Source organism: Ochotona princeps, chromosome 7 (genome assembly GCF_030435755.1).
Source record: "Ochotona princeps isolate mOchPri1 chromosome 7, mOchPri1.hap1, whole genome shotgun sequence".
Lineage (NCBI taxonomy): Eukaryota > Metazoa > Chordata > Mammalia > Lagomorpha > Ochotonidae > Ochotona > Ochotona princeps.
Window position 1 is genome coordinate 25,958,130 of NC_080838.1, and position 21,420 is coordinate 25,979,549.

The window sequence follows — 21,420 nt, forward strand, 5'->3', positions numbered from 1 at the left end:
ACAGCTTTTCAGAACTATTGCAACCACCTAGACAGAACCCTCGGAGCATGTGCCACATTGGGACCCTGAGTTGATATCGGGTAACCATTCTCCATCCCTGGGTACTGGGGCGGTTGGGAGGCTGGGTATGGCTTCTCCCCTTTATCCCCCCCTCCCCCCAGAAATGGGAAGAAAACAATGATCACACCTACTTCTCCCTAACCCTGGATCCTTCCCACCCTGATCAGCTATGTAAACTTTATCCAAAAACTCCTCTGGTTCACTCCCCAAAGGGCTATAATAGCTGGAGCTGAACCAGTCTGAAGCCAGGAGCCAGGAGCTTCCTCTAGGTCTCCAGTGTTCGTGCAGGGTCCCAAGGCTTAGGGCCATTCTCTACTGCTTTCCCAGGCCATAAGCAGGGAGCTGGATAGAAAGTGAAGCAGAAGGGACACTAATCAGTGCCCACATGGGATGTCGGCACCTGAAGGTGGAGGATTGGCCTATTGAGAAAAGAGCCAACCATGTGGTGTAGCAAGCTAATCCTCCACCCGTATCACCTTCTATCCAGCTGTCCACTTCCTACCCAGTTCCCTACTAAATGCCTGGGAAAGCAAAGGAAGAACACACAACGCGAGAAACCAGGATGAAGCCCCTGGCTTCTGCTTTGGGTTGGTCAAGCTCTTGTGGACTGAGGCCATGTGGGGAGTGAACCAATGGATGGCAGATCTCTTTCTCTCTCCTTCTAGTTCAGCCTTTCAAATACATCTTTTTTAAAATTCCAAACACTTAATAATTCATTACTCCAAGCCATTCTTTGTTTTGTAAACTTTTTATAACATTTCTAAGTTTAAGGGCAGCTGAGGCCGGAAGCTGCGGTGCCAGCTTGGCCTGGTTGCGGGAGGTGGCAGGCGGGTGCGATGGCTGAGACCGGGCCCAGGCGCCACCACCCCTGGGGCACCGCGAGCCACCACGAGAAGAGCCTGGGATTTCAGACCACGAAGTTCATGTCCCTGCTGCAGGAGGCCAAGGACGCTGTGCTTGACCTCAAGCTCCCCGGGACCCTAGCCATGCGCCAGAAGCGGCAGGGTTATGACATCACCAACGTGTTGGAAGGTATTGGGCTGATGGAGAAGAAATCCAGGAAGCGCATCCAGTGGAAGGGCGTAGGGCCTGGCTGCAACACCTCAGAGACCACGGACGAGCCGATGGAGCTCAAGGCTGAGATCAAAGAGCTGCAGCAGCAGGAGCAGGAGCTGGACCAGCGCAAGGTATGGGTGCAGCACAGCATCCATCCCGGACGACATGCAGAACAGCTGCTTGGCTTGTGTGACTCCCGAAAACATCTGCAGGTGCTTTACTGGAGAAACCCTCCCGGCCATCTGGGCCCCATCGGGCACCAGCCTGGAGGTGCCCATTCCAGAGGGCCTCAATGGGCAGAAGTACCAAATCCATTTGAAGAGCGTCAGTGGCCCCTTCGAGGTGCTGTGCTGGTGAATAAAGAGGCGTGGAATTCCCTGTCCATGGCTGTGACCATGCCACCGCCTGAGGATCTGCTCCAGAGCACTCCTGCTCTGTGTACCCCTCCACTTCTGCCCAAGCCTGCGCTGGCCCAGACCCAGGAAGCATTACGTCCCAGCAGTCCCCAGCTGCCTGTCCCTGCCCCCTGTCTCTGCCTGTACCGAAGTTCAGAAGGTCCTTGTGACCCAACAGCTGAGCTCACAGTGAGTGGTGGCCCTGGCGCCAAGAACACGGACCCTGGGAAGCTCAGCTCCCTCCTGTTGGGCGGGACAGCACTGGACACTCGGCCCCTGCAGTCTTCGGCTCCACCGGACAGCAGCAGTACCTCCAGCTCACCCGGTCTCAACCCTTCTGTCTCCTTCGAGCCAATCAGGGCCGACCCCACAGGCGTCCTGGAACTTCCCAGGGAGCTGTCGGAGATCTTCGATCCCACGCAAGAGTGCATGAGCTCAGAGCTGCTGCCCTCAGAAGTGCTTGCCCCACTCCTCCGTCTGTCTCCACCCCCTGGAGACTAGATCATATCTACAACCTGAAGGAGAGTGAAGGTGTTTGTGACCTCTTTGATGTGCCTGCGCTCAACCTGTGACTGATCAGGGACAGTCGGCTGGGCCCCCGGGGCTGGCTGACCTGGGGCCTCCGCCTACTCCACCCCACATAGCTCCTGGCTCCCTCGGGTCCCAGCCTCTGCAGGTTTGGCCACAGCTCCCACCACTGCACTGGCACCTGTACTGTGCCACACAGCAGGAGAAAGGGGTTCCACTCCCTACACCATGGAGCCAAGATGGTCACTTCTCCTTTTCCAGAACCTTCTCCAGCCCAGGCTCCACCACCACCCAATGGCACTGGCCTTCTCCCCACTCCGCCTCGGGGCAGCTCATCCAACCCCCCTGGCTCCCTGGAAGGGAAGCAGGAGTGCCGCTGCTTCCTGCCCACTGCCCCAGCTCTTCCTCCATCTCCCACCTGTCCTCCCCTGGGCCCTGAGTCCTGAGCGCCTGCAGAGATGGACAGGGCTCTCTCCGTTGGAGCCCTCCCAGGGAGAGTCGAGGATTGGACCAACCTCTTGCTGTCCCATAGCTGCCTCTGCATTTCTGCTTACTCATCTGCTCTCATTTTAGAACCATTTTCAGAGATTTAAAACGCTTTACAGTAACAAATGGATTCTTATGTAAAAATTATTTTTATACTTTTTGCAGCAAAAGGAAATTGTAATATTTGTACAGTGTCCACATGAATAAAGACCATGCCTAAGGCTAAAAAAAAAATTTCTAAGTTTGTTTTCTGAATATTCAAAAACTTTCCTAAAATTAAACTGCCAAAATGACCCCCAAATCACAAATACTATAAAACTGGGAAATACTATGCATGGAAATAATGAGAATCTACTTATGATGAATAACCCATCTAGCCAAAGAAGAATATGTATATTTCAATACTGACATTTGTGACATCTATTCAAAAAATAATTAATGTATTAAAAGTAGCTGCTTCTGCCAATAAAATATATTTATCATGCTGTGCTCATTAGAAATAGATATAATACATCTATAAGTGACACTTCACTCAAAATGAAAGGTCTTCTACCAGCAGAATCTGCATTTTACACTTCTTCAAATCATTTTCAATAATTCAAAATAAGTGCTTTATTTTTTACATCCCACAGAAACTGAAACTATCATTTACACATCAGTTGTAACAGAAATAAAAATTAGAAATCGATTGGCTCTGGCTCTTCAAACCAGGTATGAACATAAAACATTAAAAAAAAAAAACAAGGAGAAATTAGATACTCCTTTTAGATTGGAGATGACCTGATGACTTGTGACATGCTTACTTGCCAGTGTACAAACAGCAAATGCATCAAAGAAACAACAGATTCAGTTTGTTCAATACTGCAACCAATCCCAACGTGGCTTTCAATCCCAGGAGCAAGTTTATATCGAGCTGCAAAGTCAACCTCTCTTAGTACATGACCGGTTTAAGCCTCTGGACCGACAACCATGGAGATCACGAGGACCACAAGAAAAACCAGAACCCCACACTGGCAGAGCACTCACTTGCACAATCACCATCTTGCTATTTATTTTTCTGCTGTGAAGGAAAAGAGGAACTTCCCTTAAACCATACATCTAAAAGAAAAAGTAACTATCATTTTGTTTCTTTCTGAATTTTCAAAATAACTACAAACTCTTCCTTTGTCTTTGGTAAATTCCAATATGAATTGATAGTGGAACAATCGGATTCTTTAAGAAAGCTCCACAGCAGAGAGAAATACAACGTACTATAGTATGAGCTGAAATGGTAGGCACTCCCTTATGTTGTTTTTTTAAATACATTTTGAAAGAATGCTATTCTTGTGAATGTTACCTTTGGAAAAAACAACAACAACAACAATAAAATACCAGGACCAAAATACACCTGTAGACGGTCTCTATCAAAGGTCACTACGCTTGTTTGTGCAATCAGGAGAAATACTTGTAAGATTTCTCTTGCTTGAAAAAAATGTCACTACTTTTTCTGGTTTTCTGATTATCACAAGTAAACATCAGAAGAGCTTTCCCAAATACTGATGTAAATGTTGATTTCAAGAACAAACAACTTTTGTAAGAGTCTATTTCTCAGGCATTGCACCATTTGTTGAGATGGAGGCAGCACTGTTCTGGCATGAACTACCACGGGATCGCTTCACTCCTGCGAAGTACTCCTTCTGGGAGAGTTTATTGGGACCCGAAGCTGAGCGGCAGCCGTGTGCTTCGCGGCATCTGGCGGCTTTGCAGAGGAATGAGACCCAAGTCTCTGCTGACTATTCTCCCCAGACGTAGATGAGTGCCTTTTGCTTCCAAATTCCTCACTAATGGAGGGCTGCAAATTATGAGAGACAACGCAGTTGAAAATTTTGCTCCCTTCAATACTTAAGGCTTAGCCCCTTTCACTGAAGAGGGATTTTATGCCTCCGTAGATTTCATTAGCTTAACAAAAAATTGGCAGTGGGCCCAGCGCAATAGCATAGTGGCCAAAACGTCCTCGCCTTGAATGCACTGGGATCCCATATGGACACCAGTTTGTGTCCCAGCTGCTCCACTTCCCATCCAGCTACCTGCCTGTGACCTGGGGAAGCAGTAGAGGACGGCCCAAAGCCTTGGGATCCTGCACCGCATGGGAGACCCAGAAAGGACTCTTGGCTCCTGGCTTCGGATTGGCTCAGCTCTGACCTTTGCAGCCACCTGGGGAGTAAACCAGCTGACAAAAAAATCTTTCTTTCTGTCTCTCCTCCTCTCTGTAAATGACTTTCCCATAAAAAGTAAATAAATCTTTTTTTTTTCTTAAAAAGTAAATAAATCTTAAAAAAAAAATTAACAGCAACTTTAAGAAACTAAAGTTCTGTTCCTAGATGAATCAGCCTACTAGCATTTGCTCATTGCTTGAACACTTTTATTAAGCTTTTCTCATGTTTTAGGGTCTGAGCTACCCAACAGGACATACACATAAGGTTGGACTTATTGCCTCCAAGAAAATACTCTTCATCAATTTCTGCCAGCTGGGAAGCACTTATGCCCCATCCTCATGTCTAAACTCCTAACTGAGGCTTATGTGAGAGGCAAATGTCTAAATAACTGATGAATGGAAGCAGAGGCCAGCCACGCAACCTTCAGCAGGCCTGAAGGCTTAGCCAGTATTCTTCCAGTAAGGAAACTGATCATCACTGATGGTACTGCATTCAAGTAAAGTCAAATGTAAGTGCCCATAAAGCTGCCAAATCCATTCAAAACACAAGCAGGAAAGGGGAAGACAGTGAAAAGGCACCTTATACTCAAAACAAAACCAACCCAGCCTTTTAGCCTCCTCAGGCACTAACATTTGGATGCCAGAACAGTACACCAAGGAGACAGGTGAAGGTAGTAACTGCCACCCTTCCATTGTACTTAACAGAGAATTTCTGAATTCTCAATTTATGTTCAGAAAGGACAAGGATTAGGTTATAAAGCAGGGCTATCATGTGGCATAACTAGCTAGGTTATTTCAGAAAAGTAATTCTTATTGCCCAACATGTTCCTTTGTATTAACTTCACTCTGGAGTCATCAAATACATTTATACAAAACTAGAAGGCAAATACAAATTACCATAGAGAAGAAAGACATACCTGGTTTTACTTTCACTTTTCTGTTTTCTACTTCTTAAGATTTCAATGCATGTACAGAAATACAAGAGTAATAAAAGAAATGGAAAGGAATGAAACTTACTTCGACACGGAAGTCTTCTAACTTCTTAAAACTACAGAGGTATCCCTGCAGCTTTGGATCAATAGAATGTGTTTTACATTGAGAATATTTCAAATAAGCCCAAAATTTTTCTAGTCCATACAGCTGACCTAGCAAGAATAAACACAGTAAATAATACAGAATTTTTAAAAGATTCCTAGCAAACATGATCCCATTACCAATAAGCCATGTATCTCTTCTAATTCACATTTAAACTAGATCTTGAGAATGAGACATATAAGGGAATAGTATCTTCCAAAAGTCCATGAACAATGTGTATTATAAAAAAAAACACTATGCAGAGATTTCAACATTTTTTCACATAAAAATAGATTTATCTTTTAATTCCATGGCCCATGAACTTAGGGAAGTAACTTCATACAATGAACAACAGCAGTTAACATTTTTCAAGTACTGGCTCTCTAAGAGGTATAATAAATACTTCATTATATGTCAGGCAAACTATATGCAATCACAACGATTGGTGGTCTCATCTTATATGACAGATGAGAAAACTCAGACTAGCCAGTTTAAATCACTTACTCCAGTTCACCTATCTAGGAAGTAGTAAAATTGGGAGTCAGACCTGGGGATCCGGCTGGAAGGTTGCCCTGTTAAGCAGTGCCATCCTGCCTTGCCAAGCATACCTTCTGATGTACCATAGAACTGGTATGTAACATATTTGTCTAGAGGAGAGTAACAAAATACATCTACAGAAAGGAGATAACTGCGAGTGGCTATTTGCCAACTTTTCAAAGAAAAGGCCTTCTTACTTTACAATGCCTCATCCTACATCAAGACCATATATAGTGAGCCAAAGGTCTTAAAGAAGAAAAAAACAAAAATTCTTTTTCTATCTTTATTGATTGACATTGGCTTTATAATTTCCAAATAGGATAAGCTTTTTATTTACTAATTTGTTTTTTTTTTTTTTTTTTTACCAGATTCGTAGTCTTTTTTGGTTTCTTCTTGGAAATCCTTAAAAATTTCTTGTCTGAATTTTTTTTCCAGTCCATAACTATAAAACCTGAACAGACATTCTAACCCATACCTAGGGAAAGGAAATTAAAGGTTTATCATACAATTTCTGCATAACACCACAAATATGTCATAGTTAGCAGTATTGATGGAGGCAGACAGGATACAAAAACAAATTTTTAGTAGGCAGACTTCACAGAGGTGATAATTAGTAACTCATAGCTGGCTTTGCTGTTCCCGTTGACTCAGCCATAGCACCTGATGAAGGCCTATTGTGACCTGCAGGATGACAGGCTGCCCTAGCTCAGTAAGAGTATGGCTTCTTTGGTTGGACAGAGTATCTCTCCCTGCTATTTTTTGTTGTTGTTGTTGTTTTGTTTTTTTATTGGAAAGGCAGATTTATAGAGAGAAGGAACGACAAAAAGATCTTCCATTCACTGGTTTACTATCCAAGTGGCTGCAATGCCCGGAGCCAAGCTGATCCGAAGGCAGGAGCCAGGAGCTTCCTCTGGGTCTCCAATGCTGGGGCAGGGTCCCAAGGCTTTGGCCTATCCTCCATGGCTTTCCCAGATCATCCGCAGTAAGCTGGATGGAAAGTGGATCAGCTGGGTCATGAACATGGGATCCTGGCATGTGCAAAGTAAGTATTCAGCCACTAAGCCATCGCCCCAGGCCCTCTCCCTACTGTTTCTAAAGAACTGGTCAAAAGGCATAGTGACAAATTGCTAATGATTTAGAGTTTTCCCAAACCAAGGTTTATAATGGTCTATGCATGGCATTAACCAAGAGTTGGTACTATGGGCCACCTGTAGCACTAGCATCCCATATAGGTCCCGATTAAAGTCCTAGATGTACTACTTCAGATCCAGCTCCTTGTTAATGTGTCTGGGAAAGCAGTACTAAGCAGTACAATTGCTTGGGCTCCACCCAAATGCGAGACCTAGAAGAAGCTCATTGCCTTCGGATCAACCCAGTTCTATCCACTGCAGCCATCTGGGAATAAAGATCTCTCTGTCTCTCTCTCTGTAACTTCTGCCTTTTAAATAAAAATAAATAAATCTTTAAAACAAAAAGAGACTTCTTCAATATTACATAAATTCCCAGGACAGAAAAGCTACACTGTCCTGTCCTGCACCCTAGATGTTGACGCATTCAACTATAATGGCAAGAGCCTAATGAAGTGGTTCCTAAGGGAACTTTCTGCTCTATTTATAAAATACAATTAACAGTATATATATTACTGTGAGTTATCATCACTACATAAATCAGGAAAAATGTAAGTTTGGGACCGTGGATTGGCAAACTACATAGGCTCAACCTTGATCTAATGGTAATGATCACATCAGAAAGCATGACAGTGAATCATAAGGCCATTAAGATGGCAATAGAGGGACCCCATGCCAGGATGACTTAGCTAAAAGATGCCACAATTAAAAGACACCTTAGTCAGAGTCCTTAAGCTATCGGGAGGGGGGGGGTTCTCAGTGGAATAAGTTGTTGCTTCTTCATTACTAGTAACGTAAGGCTGACTAGCTGTCACTCACAGAAAGCAGGGCAGGTGAGTGTTATGTCTTTTGTAACTAGCTCATTTATAAAATGCAGAGTCTCTCCAAAAGAATAAACAGGCTCCTTGGCAAGTCACCAAGAGAAATGTAGGACAGCTGACTGTTCTTCCACACACTGGGTTGTGAATGAGAACACAGAGATGACAAATGGCCAATTTGGACTTTGGGCAAACTGGAAGCAGCTATTAAGAGGCACAGTGAAAGGAGTGTAAATCTGAAGGCTCTAAGGGAGAGGCTAAAAGGAGACAGGCTTGATTAGAAATCAGTGCCTCTGCCATTCCTGATCCAGACGGAAGATTCTAGATGGAAATTAAGTCAGCTCCGTTTTCACATGAAGCAGAGCAATACATACTAATTTTCATCAGGAAGTATATTTTCAGCCCCTTGTATTCCTTCCCAGGATCACAAGACCTAATTAATAATATGTTCCCATTTGAGATTTACAAGAGGAATACATTCTCAGAACTTGAAGAAGGGTACATTTAAAATGATCTTTTTTTCTGTTTTTCCCTGTGGACAGACAGCCCACATGAGTCCGTTGTGTGCTTTATCTCACTCCCCTGCTCTGCTCCCACTCAGCCCTGGAGGCATTCTCGAGGCTTGCCCTGAACATTCCCAAAGCAAGCGTAAGGTCTAAGCCGGGACAAAAAGAACAGCAGTTAGCAAAATACAGGAAGAAGAGAATGAGCAAGAGGAAGAACAAGTACAGACGCCCACAGCCTAGAGGATCTGGGTCACTGAGGGAACACATAGTCTCACACTTTTGCTGATAGGATTAGTGGGGGGGGGATGAGCATGAATAAGTGAGTTGAGACATCTCGTGACAGGCCTAGCTTTTGATTTTTCTTTCTACCTTCCTTGATAGGAAGGGGAGCTCTTCTATCTGTTCATTCCTCAAACGCCAGGCCAAAACTAGAAGCCAGCAGTTTCATTCCCCACATGGCTTAAGCCATCACCATCTGCTACCTTCCAGGCTTATCAGCAACAAGAAAGCTCACATGGAGGGTGGCACTAGATAGACCCAGACTCTGCTACACGGAATGCCAGGTTTTTCAATCAGGTGTTTAATACATAATGCCTGCCCTTTCCTTCAAATAAATTCACTGCAACCTCACAAGAGATGTTGAATCAAAACCACTTAGCTGGAATTGTTGCAATAGTTCAACAGGCTAATCCTCTGTCTGCTAGTGGCGGAATCTCTCATGGGTAATGGTTCACATCCCAGATGCTCCACTTTCCATCCAGTTCCCTGCTTATGGTCTGGGAAAACAATAGAGGATGGCCTGAAGCCTTGAGACTGTGTACCCTCATGGGAGACCTGGAAAATGCTCCTGGCTTCAGATCAGCTCAGTTCCAGCTGTGCAGTCACTTGGGGAGTGAACCAACAGATGAAGAACTTTCTGTCTTTCCTTCTCTCTGCAATCTGCCTCTCAAATGAAAATAAGCAAATCTTAGAAACAAAACAAAACAAAAACACTTAGCTAAGTCATTGCTGGAATCTAGGTATTTTGAAAGGATGAAGTAGGGGCCACTGTTGTGCAATGAAGAGTAAAGCTGGCAGCGGTAGGGCATCCCATAGGGGCCCGCCTCACATCCCATCTGCTTGCTAATGGCCTAGGAGTGTAGTAGGAGACGGTCTAAGTGCTTGGGACCCTGCCACCCACATAAGAGACCTAGAAGAAGCTCCTGCCTGGATCCAGCCTTCACTGTTATATTCATCTGGGAAGTGAACTGGAGGATGCAAGATCTTTTTATCTCTCTGTCTCCTTCTCTGTAATTCTGATTTTCAAATAAATCACTAAATATTTTTTCAGATATTAGCTGATAAATATCAGTTATTTTAACCTGAGTCTTTAGGTAGTTTGCTATGCAGCAACACAACACAAACATAGCCCTTGTTCCACCCACACTGTACCACTTTAACAGTCAAAAACTATAAAATCCACTTCAGAATGAAGACTAGCATGCTGGGAAGCAAAGATACACCACAGTATGCATCTCTACTCCCAAATAAAAAGACGACTCCCAAATGAAACAATATACATTTTTTAAAAAGATTTATCATTTATTCTTAACAAAAAAACAGATTTACAGAAAGTAGAAGAGACAGAGAAAGATCTTCCATCCGCTGGCTCACTTCCCAAATGCCACAACAGCTGGAGTTGAGCCAATCCAAAGCCAGGAGCCAAGAGCTTCTTCCAGGTTTCCCACGTGGGTGCAGGGTCCCAAGGTGTTGGGCTGAACTGGACTGCTTTCCCAGGCCACAAGCAGGGAGCTGGATGGGAAGTGGAGCAGCTGGGACATGAACAGGTACCCATATGGGATCCGGGTGCTTGTAAGGTAAGGATTTAGCCATTGCACCAGGCCATGATAAATGTGTCTTGACAACAGGATATTAGATTTCTACCACTTTCTACACCTACAATGTCATGATACACTTAAATAGCAGAACGTTGGACATGTGACTGCTGCTGAAGGACTGTACTATTGTAATAACACGGCAGAAAAGAGTGGAGGGGAGGAACGGGGGGCAGGGAGAGGGAATACCTGTGACTATGGAACCATAACACGAAAAATAAAAACAAGAATCAGTTTACTTCAGTTCTCCTCCCAAGTACAGAAACATTAGAAAATATTTAACCTGTAATTTTCTTTTGCATCTTCCCAAGCAAGTTGTCTAAATTCCTCATACATTTTTTTATTGAAGTGATCTCTGAGGAAAAAGGACCAGAAACGAAAGAGGGTATTCATTTCTTGGGACTGACCAATTCCCAAGCATTTTCTCTCTGGAAAAAATGAAAATAATAAAACACCTTTTTACTAAATATAATTTTCAAAATCAAAACAATAGAAAATTTATCTAATTTAGAAGAGAATGCGAAATATATTTGTGTTTCCTCTAAACAGGAGAAAAATATTAACCATTTCCTGATATATGGATTAGACCATAAATATTTCTCAACAGCAATTAAAAAAAAGCATGCCAGATTTAATTTCTGATTTTCCTAAAAACATATATAAGGACATTTAATTTGGTGATAAGAAAAAAAGAGAATATTTTAAACTTGCTCTTAAATGACACTTGAGTTTTTCAGAATAAAACTTTCATTCTAAAAATAACTAGGTGAATGAGAAGCCTCTTACCAGTTAGGCATCTTCGACGGTACTTGTGGTACACCTGCTGGGTAAAGCCATTTTCCTTCAGAAGTTCATGAGAAGGGTGTTGGAACTTGGGGAATGAATGAGGAGAACATCCATTACTGCCTCCCAGTGCTAGGCCTTCTGAAGGTGAGGCATTTAAACTGCTGTGGAGGAGGGAGGGAAAAAACCTTCAAACTGAAATATCAAAAACCAAGGGTTTAAGCCGATTCATACTGTCTTTTATTTCATTATTGGGAGTCAGAACAGTGGAAAAGACAGCTGCGCCTAAAACTCAAACTAATCACATACAGGTGTGGACCTTTGCAGGCTATATATATTTAACACATATAGATGGAAAATTTATTTTTAAAAAGTTCATAAAATGTCAAACCAGGGCCTGGCACAGTAACCTAGAGGCTAAACTCCTCGCCTTGCATGTGCCCGGATCCCATATGGGCACCAGTTCGTATCCCAGCAGCCCCACTTCCCATCCAGCTCCCTGCTTGTGGCCTGGGAAAGCAGCTGAGGACTGTCCAACACCTTGGGACCCTGCACCTGCATGGGAGACCCGGAAGAGAAGATACAGAGAGAAAAACTTGCAAGTAACACTAATAACCTGGGATCTTTTTCTGACGATATCTTTCACAGAATTAAACAGCAGCTTATAAGTCTACAAACTCATTAAGTTTCTGAAAAAAGTTTAAATTTAAAAAAATCATGCACTGAACTATTCCTTCAATATACTTATTGCAAAATTGTCCTTATTTCTATGTCTTTGCCTTTTTACTGTTTTCACTGTTTTATAATTTGCTAACATATTACTTTTTATTTATAGCTAACATTCAAATATCTGATTATTTTCAACAAAGTTGAAATCAAGGGGGGGAAAGTGATGCTTGACAAATGAGGTACCTGACAGTGGATGTTCTTGGCCCATGGTCTCTGGAATCCATTACCCAACCAACATGACACTCTACAGGAGGGTTTGTACTGTGCCTTGTTTTTCTTTTTCGTGGACACTAAAGAAAAAGAAGTTGAACATTGCAGTTACTTTCAGTGCTGTGAGAAGTTAAAACCCTCTGGCTGTAAGCCAACTCAAAACATTTTCACACTGTGGATGACACATTGTGAAATCATATGAAGTCACAAAACTCAAACACCTCACATGCAAGTTGCGAAATTTACCAACAGGGCTCTTTGCTAAGTTCATGACACAAGAGCTAAAGACAAGACAGTTTAATAGGATTCTGCATCACACCTTCTGGTTATCTTAAATATAGTTATTAATCTGAAAAAACATCACTATGGCAATTACCATTTTTAATGAATTCTTACAACTTAAAATGTACTTTTTAATGTGAGAGAAACTAAAATCTTTCTGTAATGTTAAAGGATACAAAATTCAGACTTTATATTCCTGGTAGCTTTGCATACCTTTATGTCAATGGCTTTTGGTTCTTTAATTACAGGATAAAACCTTGATATTTTGTTAGAATCTTGTAACCTGGATGTTCGAGGTGTTTTGGCTGTACTTGTAGGATGAGTCCTAGGACATTCTGCAACTCTTGTGGACAACGAATGGATAATTGCTGCTGAAGTTAATTCTGAAACAAACAATATCTATGCTAGAGCATTTGTCAAATATACAAAATTTTTTTAAAAAACTCAAAATACTAAGATATCAGCAAGATACTTTGCTCTAGGCCTGGTGCAGTGGCCTAGCGGTTAAAGTCCTCGCCTTACACATGCTGGGATCCTATATGGGTGCCGGTTCTAATCCCTGCTTCCCATCCAGCTCCCTGCTTGTGGCCTGGGAAAGCAGCTGAGAACAACCCAAGGCCTTGGGACCCTGCACACACTTGGGAGACCCAGAAGAGGCTTCTGGCTTTTGGCTTCAAGCGATCAGCTCAGCTCTGGCCATTGCGGCCATTTGGGGAGTGAATCATCGGAAGGAATATCTTCCTCTCTTTCTCTCCTCCTCTCTGTATATCTAACTTTCCAATAAATAAATAAATCTCTAAAAATACTTTGCTCTGAAAATAATCCTAACATTCTCTAAGCTCAAAGGATTTGTGTTTTACTAGAAAAATACACAAGAATAAAAAATAGCAACCACTTTAACCATCGCCTTATTTTACAAATTCTAATTGTGCCATATTTACTCATGATTTTTTTTTCTTTTTTAGTTTTAAATGCTGAGGTGAGGCAGGCCATGCCAGACTGGACCACTGCACCCAACCAGCCCACGTGAGACCCAGAGGGGGAGGGGGAGAAGTTGATAGGGTGGGTGTGCAGGGCTCCCCTGCTGGACCACCACTTCTACTGGAGAGCGTGAGTTGGGATGGGGGTAGACCAGTCAGGGCAGGGCTACAACTCCTGTGGGCCTCATGTGGGCTGGATCAGGGAAAAGGCAGGCGGGGTTGACTGTTGGTCTGTGTGTGGGCCAAGTCTGGGGGCAGACCAGGCTGGGCCAGTCCATGGCAGATGCTGGCTAGAGCAAGAACCAGGATGAGGTGCCGAGTAGGTCAGAGTGGATGGCAACACCAGTCAGTTCACATGAGGGCTGAGGCTGGGCTAGTGTCCTGCACCTGCTGACTAGAGCTGGGACTGAGGGTAGGCCAGGCTGAGAGCCAGACAGCAGCATCTGCTAGCAAATGATGAGACTGGGAGTGGGCCATCTCAGACTGGGCTGCAGCACCCACCAGCATGCACAAGACCTAGGGCTGTCAGCAAATCTGGCAGGGGAACTTTAGGGACTCCTCTGTTGTGCTATACCTCCCGCCAATGAGTATGAGAGTTGAAAATGGGGGTGGGGCAGTCTGATCAGGGCTATGACAGCAATCAGTCAGCATATGGGCTCATTCTGGCAGGGTGGCAGATTGGGCTAGACTACTGAAATTGCTGGTGCACACAACACCCAGAATGGGTGCATGATAGCTGGGATAGGCCACAACACTTACTGGGTGTGTGCTGGGATTGGTGCAAGTCACATCAGGCTGAACACAGTTCTCCCTGGAAAATGCAAAACACAGAGCTGGGAGCGAGCCTGGTAACGGAATTGTGGGCACTCCCCTGCTAGGCTGCAGCTTCCACTGGTGAACACAAAAGCTAGGGCTGAGGGTAGGTCAGGCCTCACAAGGCCGCAATACCCATCAAAATATGTATGGGCTGGGCCTGGGGGTAGGTCAGGCTGAGCTAAGCTACAGCACCCATTGTTGTGAACAAGAGTCAGATGACATGTGGAATGGGCCGGACTATGCCACAGCACATGCTGACATGTACACACACACACCAAAAAAAACCAAACCAAAACAAACAAACAAAAAAAAACGGGGCCGTGTGTGGGCCCAGTGGGAGTTATTGGGAGAGGGTTCACACTGATTAGGCCGTGGCAGCGAATGGTGTGCATGAAGATCAGGCTTGTGACAGGCTGGGCTGGGCTAGGTTGGAGCACCTGTCAGTTTGCCTGAGACGGGGGACTGGGAACAGGCAGATCCATCCACCAGTACGTGCATTAGCTGGTACAGGGGACGCACCAAACCTGACTCTGTACTGACTGATGCAGACATAAGTCTGAGATAACCCCAGGTGAGGTTTCTTAGAAGGACTCCCCAGTTAGATCGTTGATCTCAGACCCCAGCCACAGAGAGCCACTAGATATGTGGTTCGACCTTGGAGTACACAGGTCAGGACTGGGCCTCCTCAGTTGTTGATGCCTGTGGACAGGAGGCCCAGGTGCACATGGGGACAGGGCAGCCAGCTCACCCAAGGCAGCAGAGGATGTCAAGTGCCTGTTGTTAGAGGATGGAGAGCAGAACAGAACAACTACTGGCCAAGTTTTTCAGCAAGTGTCTGGGTCTGTGGATGCACTAAGGTGGCCTTGGTCGGCCAATAGACCCTGGAAAGATTTTCTCAACCCTTATGTAACAAAGAACTATCAAAACCGCTCTAGTAACACCCGTGGGGTGTTCTTCCCCACATTGGGATCTCTAGGGCATCACAGGATGACCATCTTCTCTCCCTGGGTGCTGCTGTGATCTGAGAACAAGGATTTGTGCAGTATCTCCCCTCCTCTGCCTGCCAAGGTCACAGGAGGGTGGGCAGGGTCTTTTTCTTCACTTACCTCCTTCTCCCTCCACCCCAGCCCCATCCCTTCCCATCCTATTCACACAGCTACAAGGTCTGCAATCCCCTCAGCTATATAACATATATCTTAAAACACATTTTTAAAAAAAGAGTCAATATAGCATAATAAAAATAGGCTAGCACTGTAGTGCAGTGAGCTAGGCCTCCAGTTAAGGTGCTGGGATGCCATATGGATGCCAGTATGCCTTTCTCATGGCCTGGTAAAGCAGCAGAGAATGGCTCAAGTCTTTAGGACTCTGCACCCGCAAGGGAGACCCAGAAGAAGCTCCTAACTCCTGGCTCCAGACTGGCTCAGCTCTGGCCACTGCGGCTATTTGGGGGATGAGCCAACATATGGAAGATCACTCTCTCTCTCTCTCTCTGTCTCTCCTCTATGTAACTCTGCCTTGCAAATAAAAATAAATCTCTGAAAAAAATAATAAAAACAGATGGAAAAGGTAAGGTACAGATTTTAAAAAGAATGTCAAACTGTTAACAAGAGAAAAAGAGGCATGGGAGAGAGAGTGAGCTCCCACCCTGTGACTTGCTCCTCAAAGCAATCCCATCTCCTGCAGGGATGGCATGAATCCCCTACTTGAACCATCTCCGTTACTTCCCAAAGTCTGTGTTAGTAAGAAACTAGAATGAGGAGTGGAGCTGGGCGGTCTAGATGGAACTCCGGGATCTTAATCAGCATCCCAAACACAAGGCCAAGCACTTGCCCCATCTCTCCACTTTTTTTTCTTTCTGAATATTTCTCTAGTGAAAAATTTAAATTTTTGATATTTATTTTATTTCAGATTTGTTCAACATGAATCATATACACCAATAAGAGAAGATATATTTCATGCTGCATTTAAATACATAAAGTTAAGCTTTTAACCATGACATGAGGGACTATGCTTTTGTGAAACCATGGTGATATAGCGGGAGGGGAAAATGGGAATGGAGAAAAAAGGAGGGACAAGGATGATCTCTTATGCCTAGTAAAGTTATATCATAAAAATGATTAAATAAATATCATTTTTTACAAAAATATCATGTTTGTAAAGACTAGGGTCCACAGAATGTTTTACTACCTCAAAAGAAATATTTTTGGATCTCACGTGTGCTGGTTGGGTGCTGCATTCATATCCAGTACACGCCATAGCATTCCATAATGTGTACTGGTTTTGTCGCGACCAAACCCGGCTCATCCCACACTCTGATCTGGTGATCGGATTTGCCAGTGGGTGATATGGACCGATTCAGCCTGGTCTGCTCCTGACCCATGCTGAATGTGTGCCAGTGGGAAACTTTCCATGGCCTATTCTGGACTGTTTCCTATCATGCTTCTTGCGCTTACCTGCAGGGACTGTGTCCTGCCAGAGGAGTTGCCCAGGCTCCTCCATCAGAACCCCTCCCAATGGCAGGTTTTGCGCATGCCAGGGGGTCCTTGAGCCAACCCAACTCAGTTCACGTCCTGTCCTAATACGGACAGTGGCTTTTCCTGGCTGGCTTTCACCCCATTCTGGTTCTTGTTGTTGGATGTTTCAGCCCGGCCATGGATATGAATGCAGCACCCAACCAGCACACGTGAGATCCAGGAAGGAAGGGAGGGGCAGAACTGGTGGGGGGATTAAGGGGCTGGTTCCCTCGCCGGACAGCTACTCCCACCGGAGAGCGTGGGCTGGGATAGAGACAGACTAGACTATGCAAGGCTACAACACCTGTGCGCTGCATGTGGAACAGATCAGGGAAAAGCCAGGCTGGGCTGATTATTCCTGCTGGTGCAAGCATAAATTAGAATGGGTGAGGGATGTTTGGGCATAGCCGCAGAAGCTGGCACTGGGGACTAATTCTGTCAAGTCAAATCACAGAACCACCTAAAGAGTGCATAAACCGGGACAGAGAGACCTGGGAGGGAAAAAGTGGGTTCCCCCTTCTTGGGTCACTAGTCCCATGGGAGGGCATGAAAACTAGGGCGGGGGCTGGGATGGCTAGATAGAGAGGCACTCAACAACACCCGTGAGGGCTGGATGGTTGAGTTGGTTAGATAGAACTAAGCTTTAATACCCATTGACAAGTGCCAGAGCCAAATGGGATGGGGGACAGACTGGTCTTCTGCTACACATACTGGCAAACCAGGGGCGGGCCAGGTGAGGGTTATCGTGGGTCGCCCCAACTAGGCTGCAGCTCCCACTGGTTAGTGTGAGGGCCGAGTACGTGCTGGGCAGAACCAGACTGGACTGCAACACCCATTGGTTCCAGTGCAACTCGGGACTGAAAACAGAACCAACCCAGCAATTGCAACCACCAGCTGATTGGGGTGATGGACTGTGCCGGGCCCTGTGCTTGCTAGAACATGCAAGAAACTAGTCTGGGAATACCTCAAAGTTTCTTTGGAGATCTCCCCAATCGAACTGCTGGACTCAGAACTCTAATCAAGAAAAGACAGAAGACAGAGCAGATCAATCATTCATCTCAGCTACATGTTAGCAGCGAAAAATGGGGCAAACGGAGATTTTATGATGGACCATATCAATCAGTGGACGACCTCATCGAGTGAAACTGGCAGCGATTCATAACTGGAGAACTATTAACACCACTCGAGCACATATCTCAGAGCATGCCCCACATCCGGGACTCGGGGTGGGTGGGAAACCGGGTGGGGCTTCTCCCTCAATATCCTCCTTTACCTCAGATACAAGATGGAAACAATATGGACATAATAGTATTGCCCACTTCCCTATCCCCCTGAACCTTTTTTTTTTCTTTTTCTTTCTTTAATTGTAATTAACTATGAAAAGATTGTCAACAACAACACAATAAAATAGATTATAAAAAAAAAAAGAAATATTTTTACAAAATTTTAATAGTATTTTGAAATGAAATTTTCAAAAAGTATTTCATTGTGATATATAATCATAGGAGATGTTAAACTATTATTAGAAATATATAATTGATAAGTAAAATATTTTTTTGAATTGACTATAATCCTGGGATCACAGATCTTGCAAGTTCCTTTTAATCAATCACAGGTCATTTCTATACCTGATGTTCATAATAGCATTTATCATAATAGCCCAAACTGGAGGCAACCCAAATATCCATAAACTGATAACTGAATAAACAAAATGTGGTAAATGTATACAATGCAATACTACTTACAAATAAAAAAGCAATGTATTGATGCACGCAATAACATGGATGAATCTCAAAAAACACTTTAAGAAGCCAAGCACATTTCTACGCATCATGAGCTCTATTTACATGAAATTTCTAAGAAGTGTACAACCTTAGAGAAAGAAAGCAGATAATTTGTTGCTTCAGGCTGAAAGTAGACATGGGGACTGACTGCGTAAAGGCATGAAGTAATATTTTAACAAGATGTTGTTATTGCACAATTGCATTGTGGTGTTGATGTATAACTATACAGATTCACTGAAACTCATCAAATATTATATTTAAATGGGTTAATTTTATACTAGGTAAAGTAGAACTCAACAAAAGTAGGAAAAAGCAAAACAAATCAAGTTATCTACTCTTCAGTGTACCACAGTCACAACAATTTATCACGTTTCACTAAAGACTGACGATAAAATGATATTGTAGTAATGTGACTATAGTACTGATTTTGAAAGTGAGGTTCCACCCAACACCATCAATATTACTTGCAGATTTGTTAGAAATGTATGCACTCAGATCCTGCAAAACTTACAGAGTCAGAAACTTGGCTAAGAGGCTTTCAATTGGCTTCAAGAAGCTATCCCGGTAAATCTGATATTCACTGAATTTAACAGCTGAAATGAGAAATGTGCTAGCTATTCTACTACTTAAGATTTTCCAGATTTTACTCCTACCATACCAGATTACTGCACAGCTTCATACCTGAACAATATGACTCTTGCCCATAGTCCTCTTTGCTTTTATAGACAAAAATTGCCTATGAAAATAGAACTTCACCTCAGTGTTAATTGAAGGCTGCAAATAGAAAATGAATCAAATGAGTAGTGGTCTGGCCTTGGAAAGCATTATAAGAAAGACTTGGCCTCCTCGATTGCTGATGCCTGTAATGGACAGCATGTCCAAATACATAATCAGGGATGTGACAGCCATCTCATTTGGGCCTGCAGAAAACATCGAGGTGGAGATATTAACTGGTTGGACAACTCTCCTGGCCAAGTTTTGGCAACAAGTGTCTACCTTGGAAGACTTTCCTCAACCTTGGAGCAATGAAAACAACAACATCTTGAAACTATCAAAATTACTGAAGCCATACCCTGATAACATTCTTCTACACATCATGGTTTCTAAGAAGACCTCAAGTGGACATCCTCCCTTCCCCAGATACAAGAGAAAAGGGAAGAAAAGGAAAATTGGAAACATTGGTCCCATGCACCTTTCCCAATGTCTTGAACCTATCCAACCTAGTCAGTGGTCCTCACTGACATGATTCCTTGTCCACTATGTAAACAACATCAAAAATACAATTAAATTAAAAAATAAGAATAAAATGGAACTCTGGCACTCCATTGGTGGGAATGGAAATGAGTACAGACATTAGAGAAAACAAGGAGAAAATTCCTCAAAAACCAGAAGCAAAGTTACTGTATTATCTAGCAGTCTCACTACTGCATATATTTCAAAGGAAGTGATGTCATCTGTCATTACATGTCCATGTTTGTGCAGTGCAATTCATAACAACCAAAAAATGGAAGCAGCTTGGCAACTGAGGAATGGATAAAGAAACTATAATTTACAAACACAATGGAATATGATCAACCAGAAAAAAAAAGATAAAATCCTGTGATTTGCAACAACATGGATGGAGCTAGAGATCACTAGGTTAAATGAAATTAAGCCAAATATAGAGAAGCACCACAGGATCTCACCAGAAAAGTTGATCTCATAGGAGTTAAGAATGCAAAGTTCGCCCTGGGCCCAGCACAGTAGCGTAGTGGCTAAAGTTCTTGCCTTGAACACGCTGGGATCCCATATGGGCACCAGTTCTAATCCCGGCAGCCCCACTTCCCATCCAGCTCCCTGCTTGTGGCCTGGGAAAAAGTCAAGGACAGCCCAAAGCCTTGGGACCCTGTACCCGCGTGGGAGATCCAGAAGAGCTCCTGGCTTCTGACTTTGGATCGGCACAGTACCAGCTGTTGTAGTCACTTGGGGAATGAATCATCAGATGGATTCTCCTCCTTTATGTATATCTGACTTTGCAATTAAAAAAATAATAAAATCTTAAAAAAAAAAAAAAAGAACGTTAATGGTGGTCCGAATCAAAAGTCCACATGGGTATGCATCCCTCTCAACTTCATAATATAAATTTTTTAAAAAGAGTACAATGGTAGTTGCTGAGGATGGAGAGTATATGTGTGTGGTAAGGGTGTCGGGTGGGGGACAGTGTGGCGAAGCTGGGGAAAGGTACTTCATTGTAAGTGGAGAGAAGTAACAAGTTCTGGTAGGGCAGGCACTTAGCTTAGCGGTTAAGACATTGCTGGTTAGGGCCCTGCACCATGGCCGTGGGCACCAGTTTTAATCCCAAAAGCCCCACTTCCCATCCAGCTCCCTGCTTGTGGCCTGGGAAAGCAGTCGAGGACAGTCCAAAGTCTTGGGACCTTATACCCATGTGGGAGACCTGGAGGAAGTTCCTGGCTCCTGGCTTTGGATCAGCGCAACACCAGCCGTTGCGGTCACTTGTGGGGTGAAGCATCGGATGGAAGATCTTTCTCTCTGTCTCTCCTCCTCTCTATATATATCTGACAGTGCAATATAAATAAATAAATAAATAAATAAATAAATAAGACATTGCTGGTTAGAATGTCTGTATCCTATGTGAGTGTGTAGGCTTGACGATCAGTCACAACTCCTG

General features: G+C 43.9%; 1 protein-coding gene and 1 pseudogene across 1 annotated transcript in view; one reads left to right on the forward strand and one right to left on the reverse strand.

Moving 5' to 3' along the window:
* The first annotated feature begins 811 nt into the window (after positions 1–811).
* LOC101527905 (transcription factor E2F4-like) lies at positions 812–2,083 on the forward strand (annotated as a pseudogene).
* A 1,932-nt stretch (positions 2,084–4,015) lies between these two features.
* Positions 4,016–21,420, reverse strand: part of LOC131480867 (la-related protein 1B-like) — a gene marked incomplete at its 5' end in the record, with an annotated part of 34,791 nt that continues 17,386 nt past the window's right edge. Inside the window, 7 exons of the mRNA XM_058667341.1 lie at positions 4,016–4,356; positions 5,737–5,864; positions 6,696–6,805; positions 10,939–11,083; positions 11,442–11,602; positions 12,351–12,457; positions 12,873–13,042. Of these exons, the coding sequence (XP_058523324.1) occupies positions 4,180–4,356; positions 5,737–5,864; positions 6,696–6,805; positions 10,939–11,083; positions 11,442–11,602; positions 12,351–12,457; positions 12,873–13,042 (998 nt within the window). The remainder of the gene's footprint in view (positions 4,357–5,736; positions 5,865–6,695; positions 6,806–10,938; positions 11,084–11,441; positions 11,603–12,350; positions 12,458–12,872; positions 13,043–21,420) is intronic.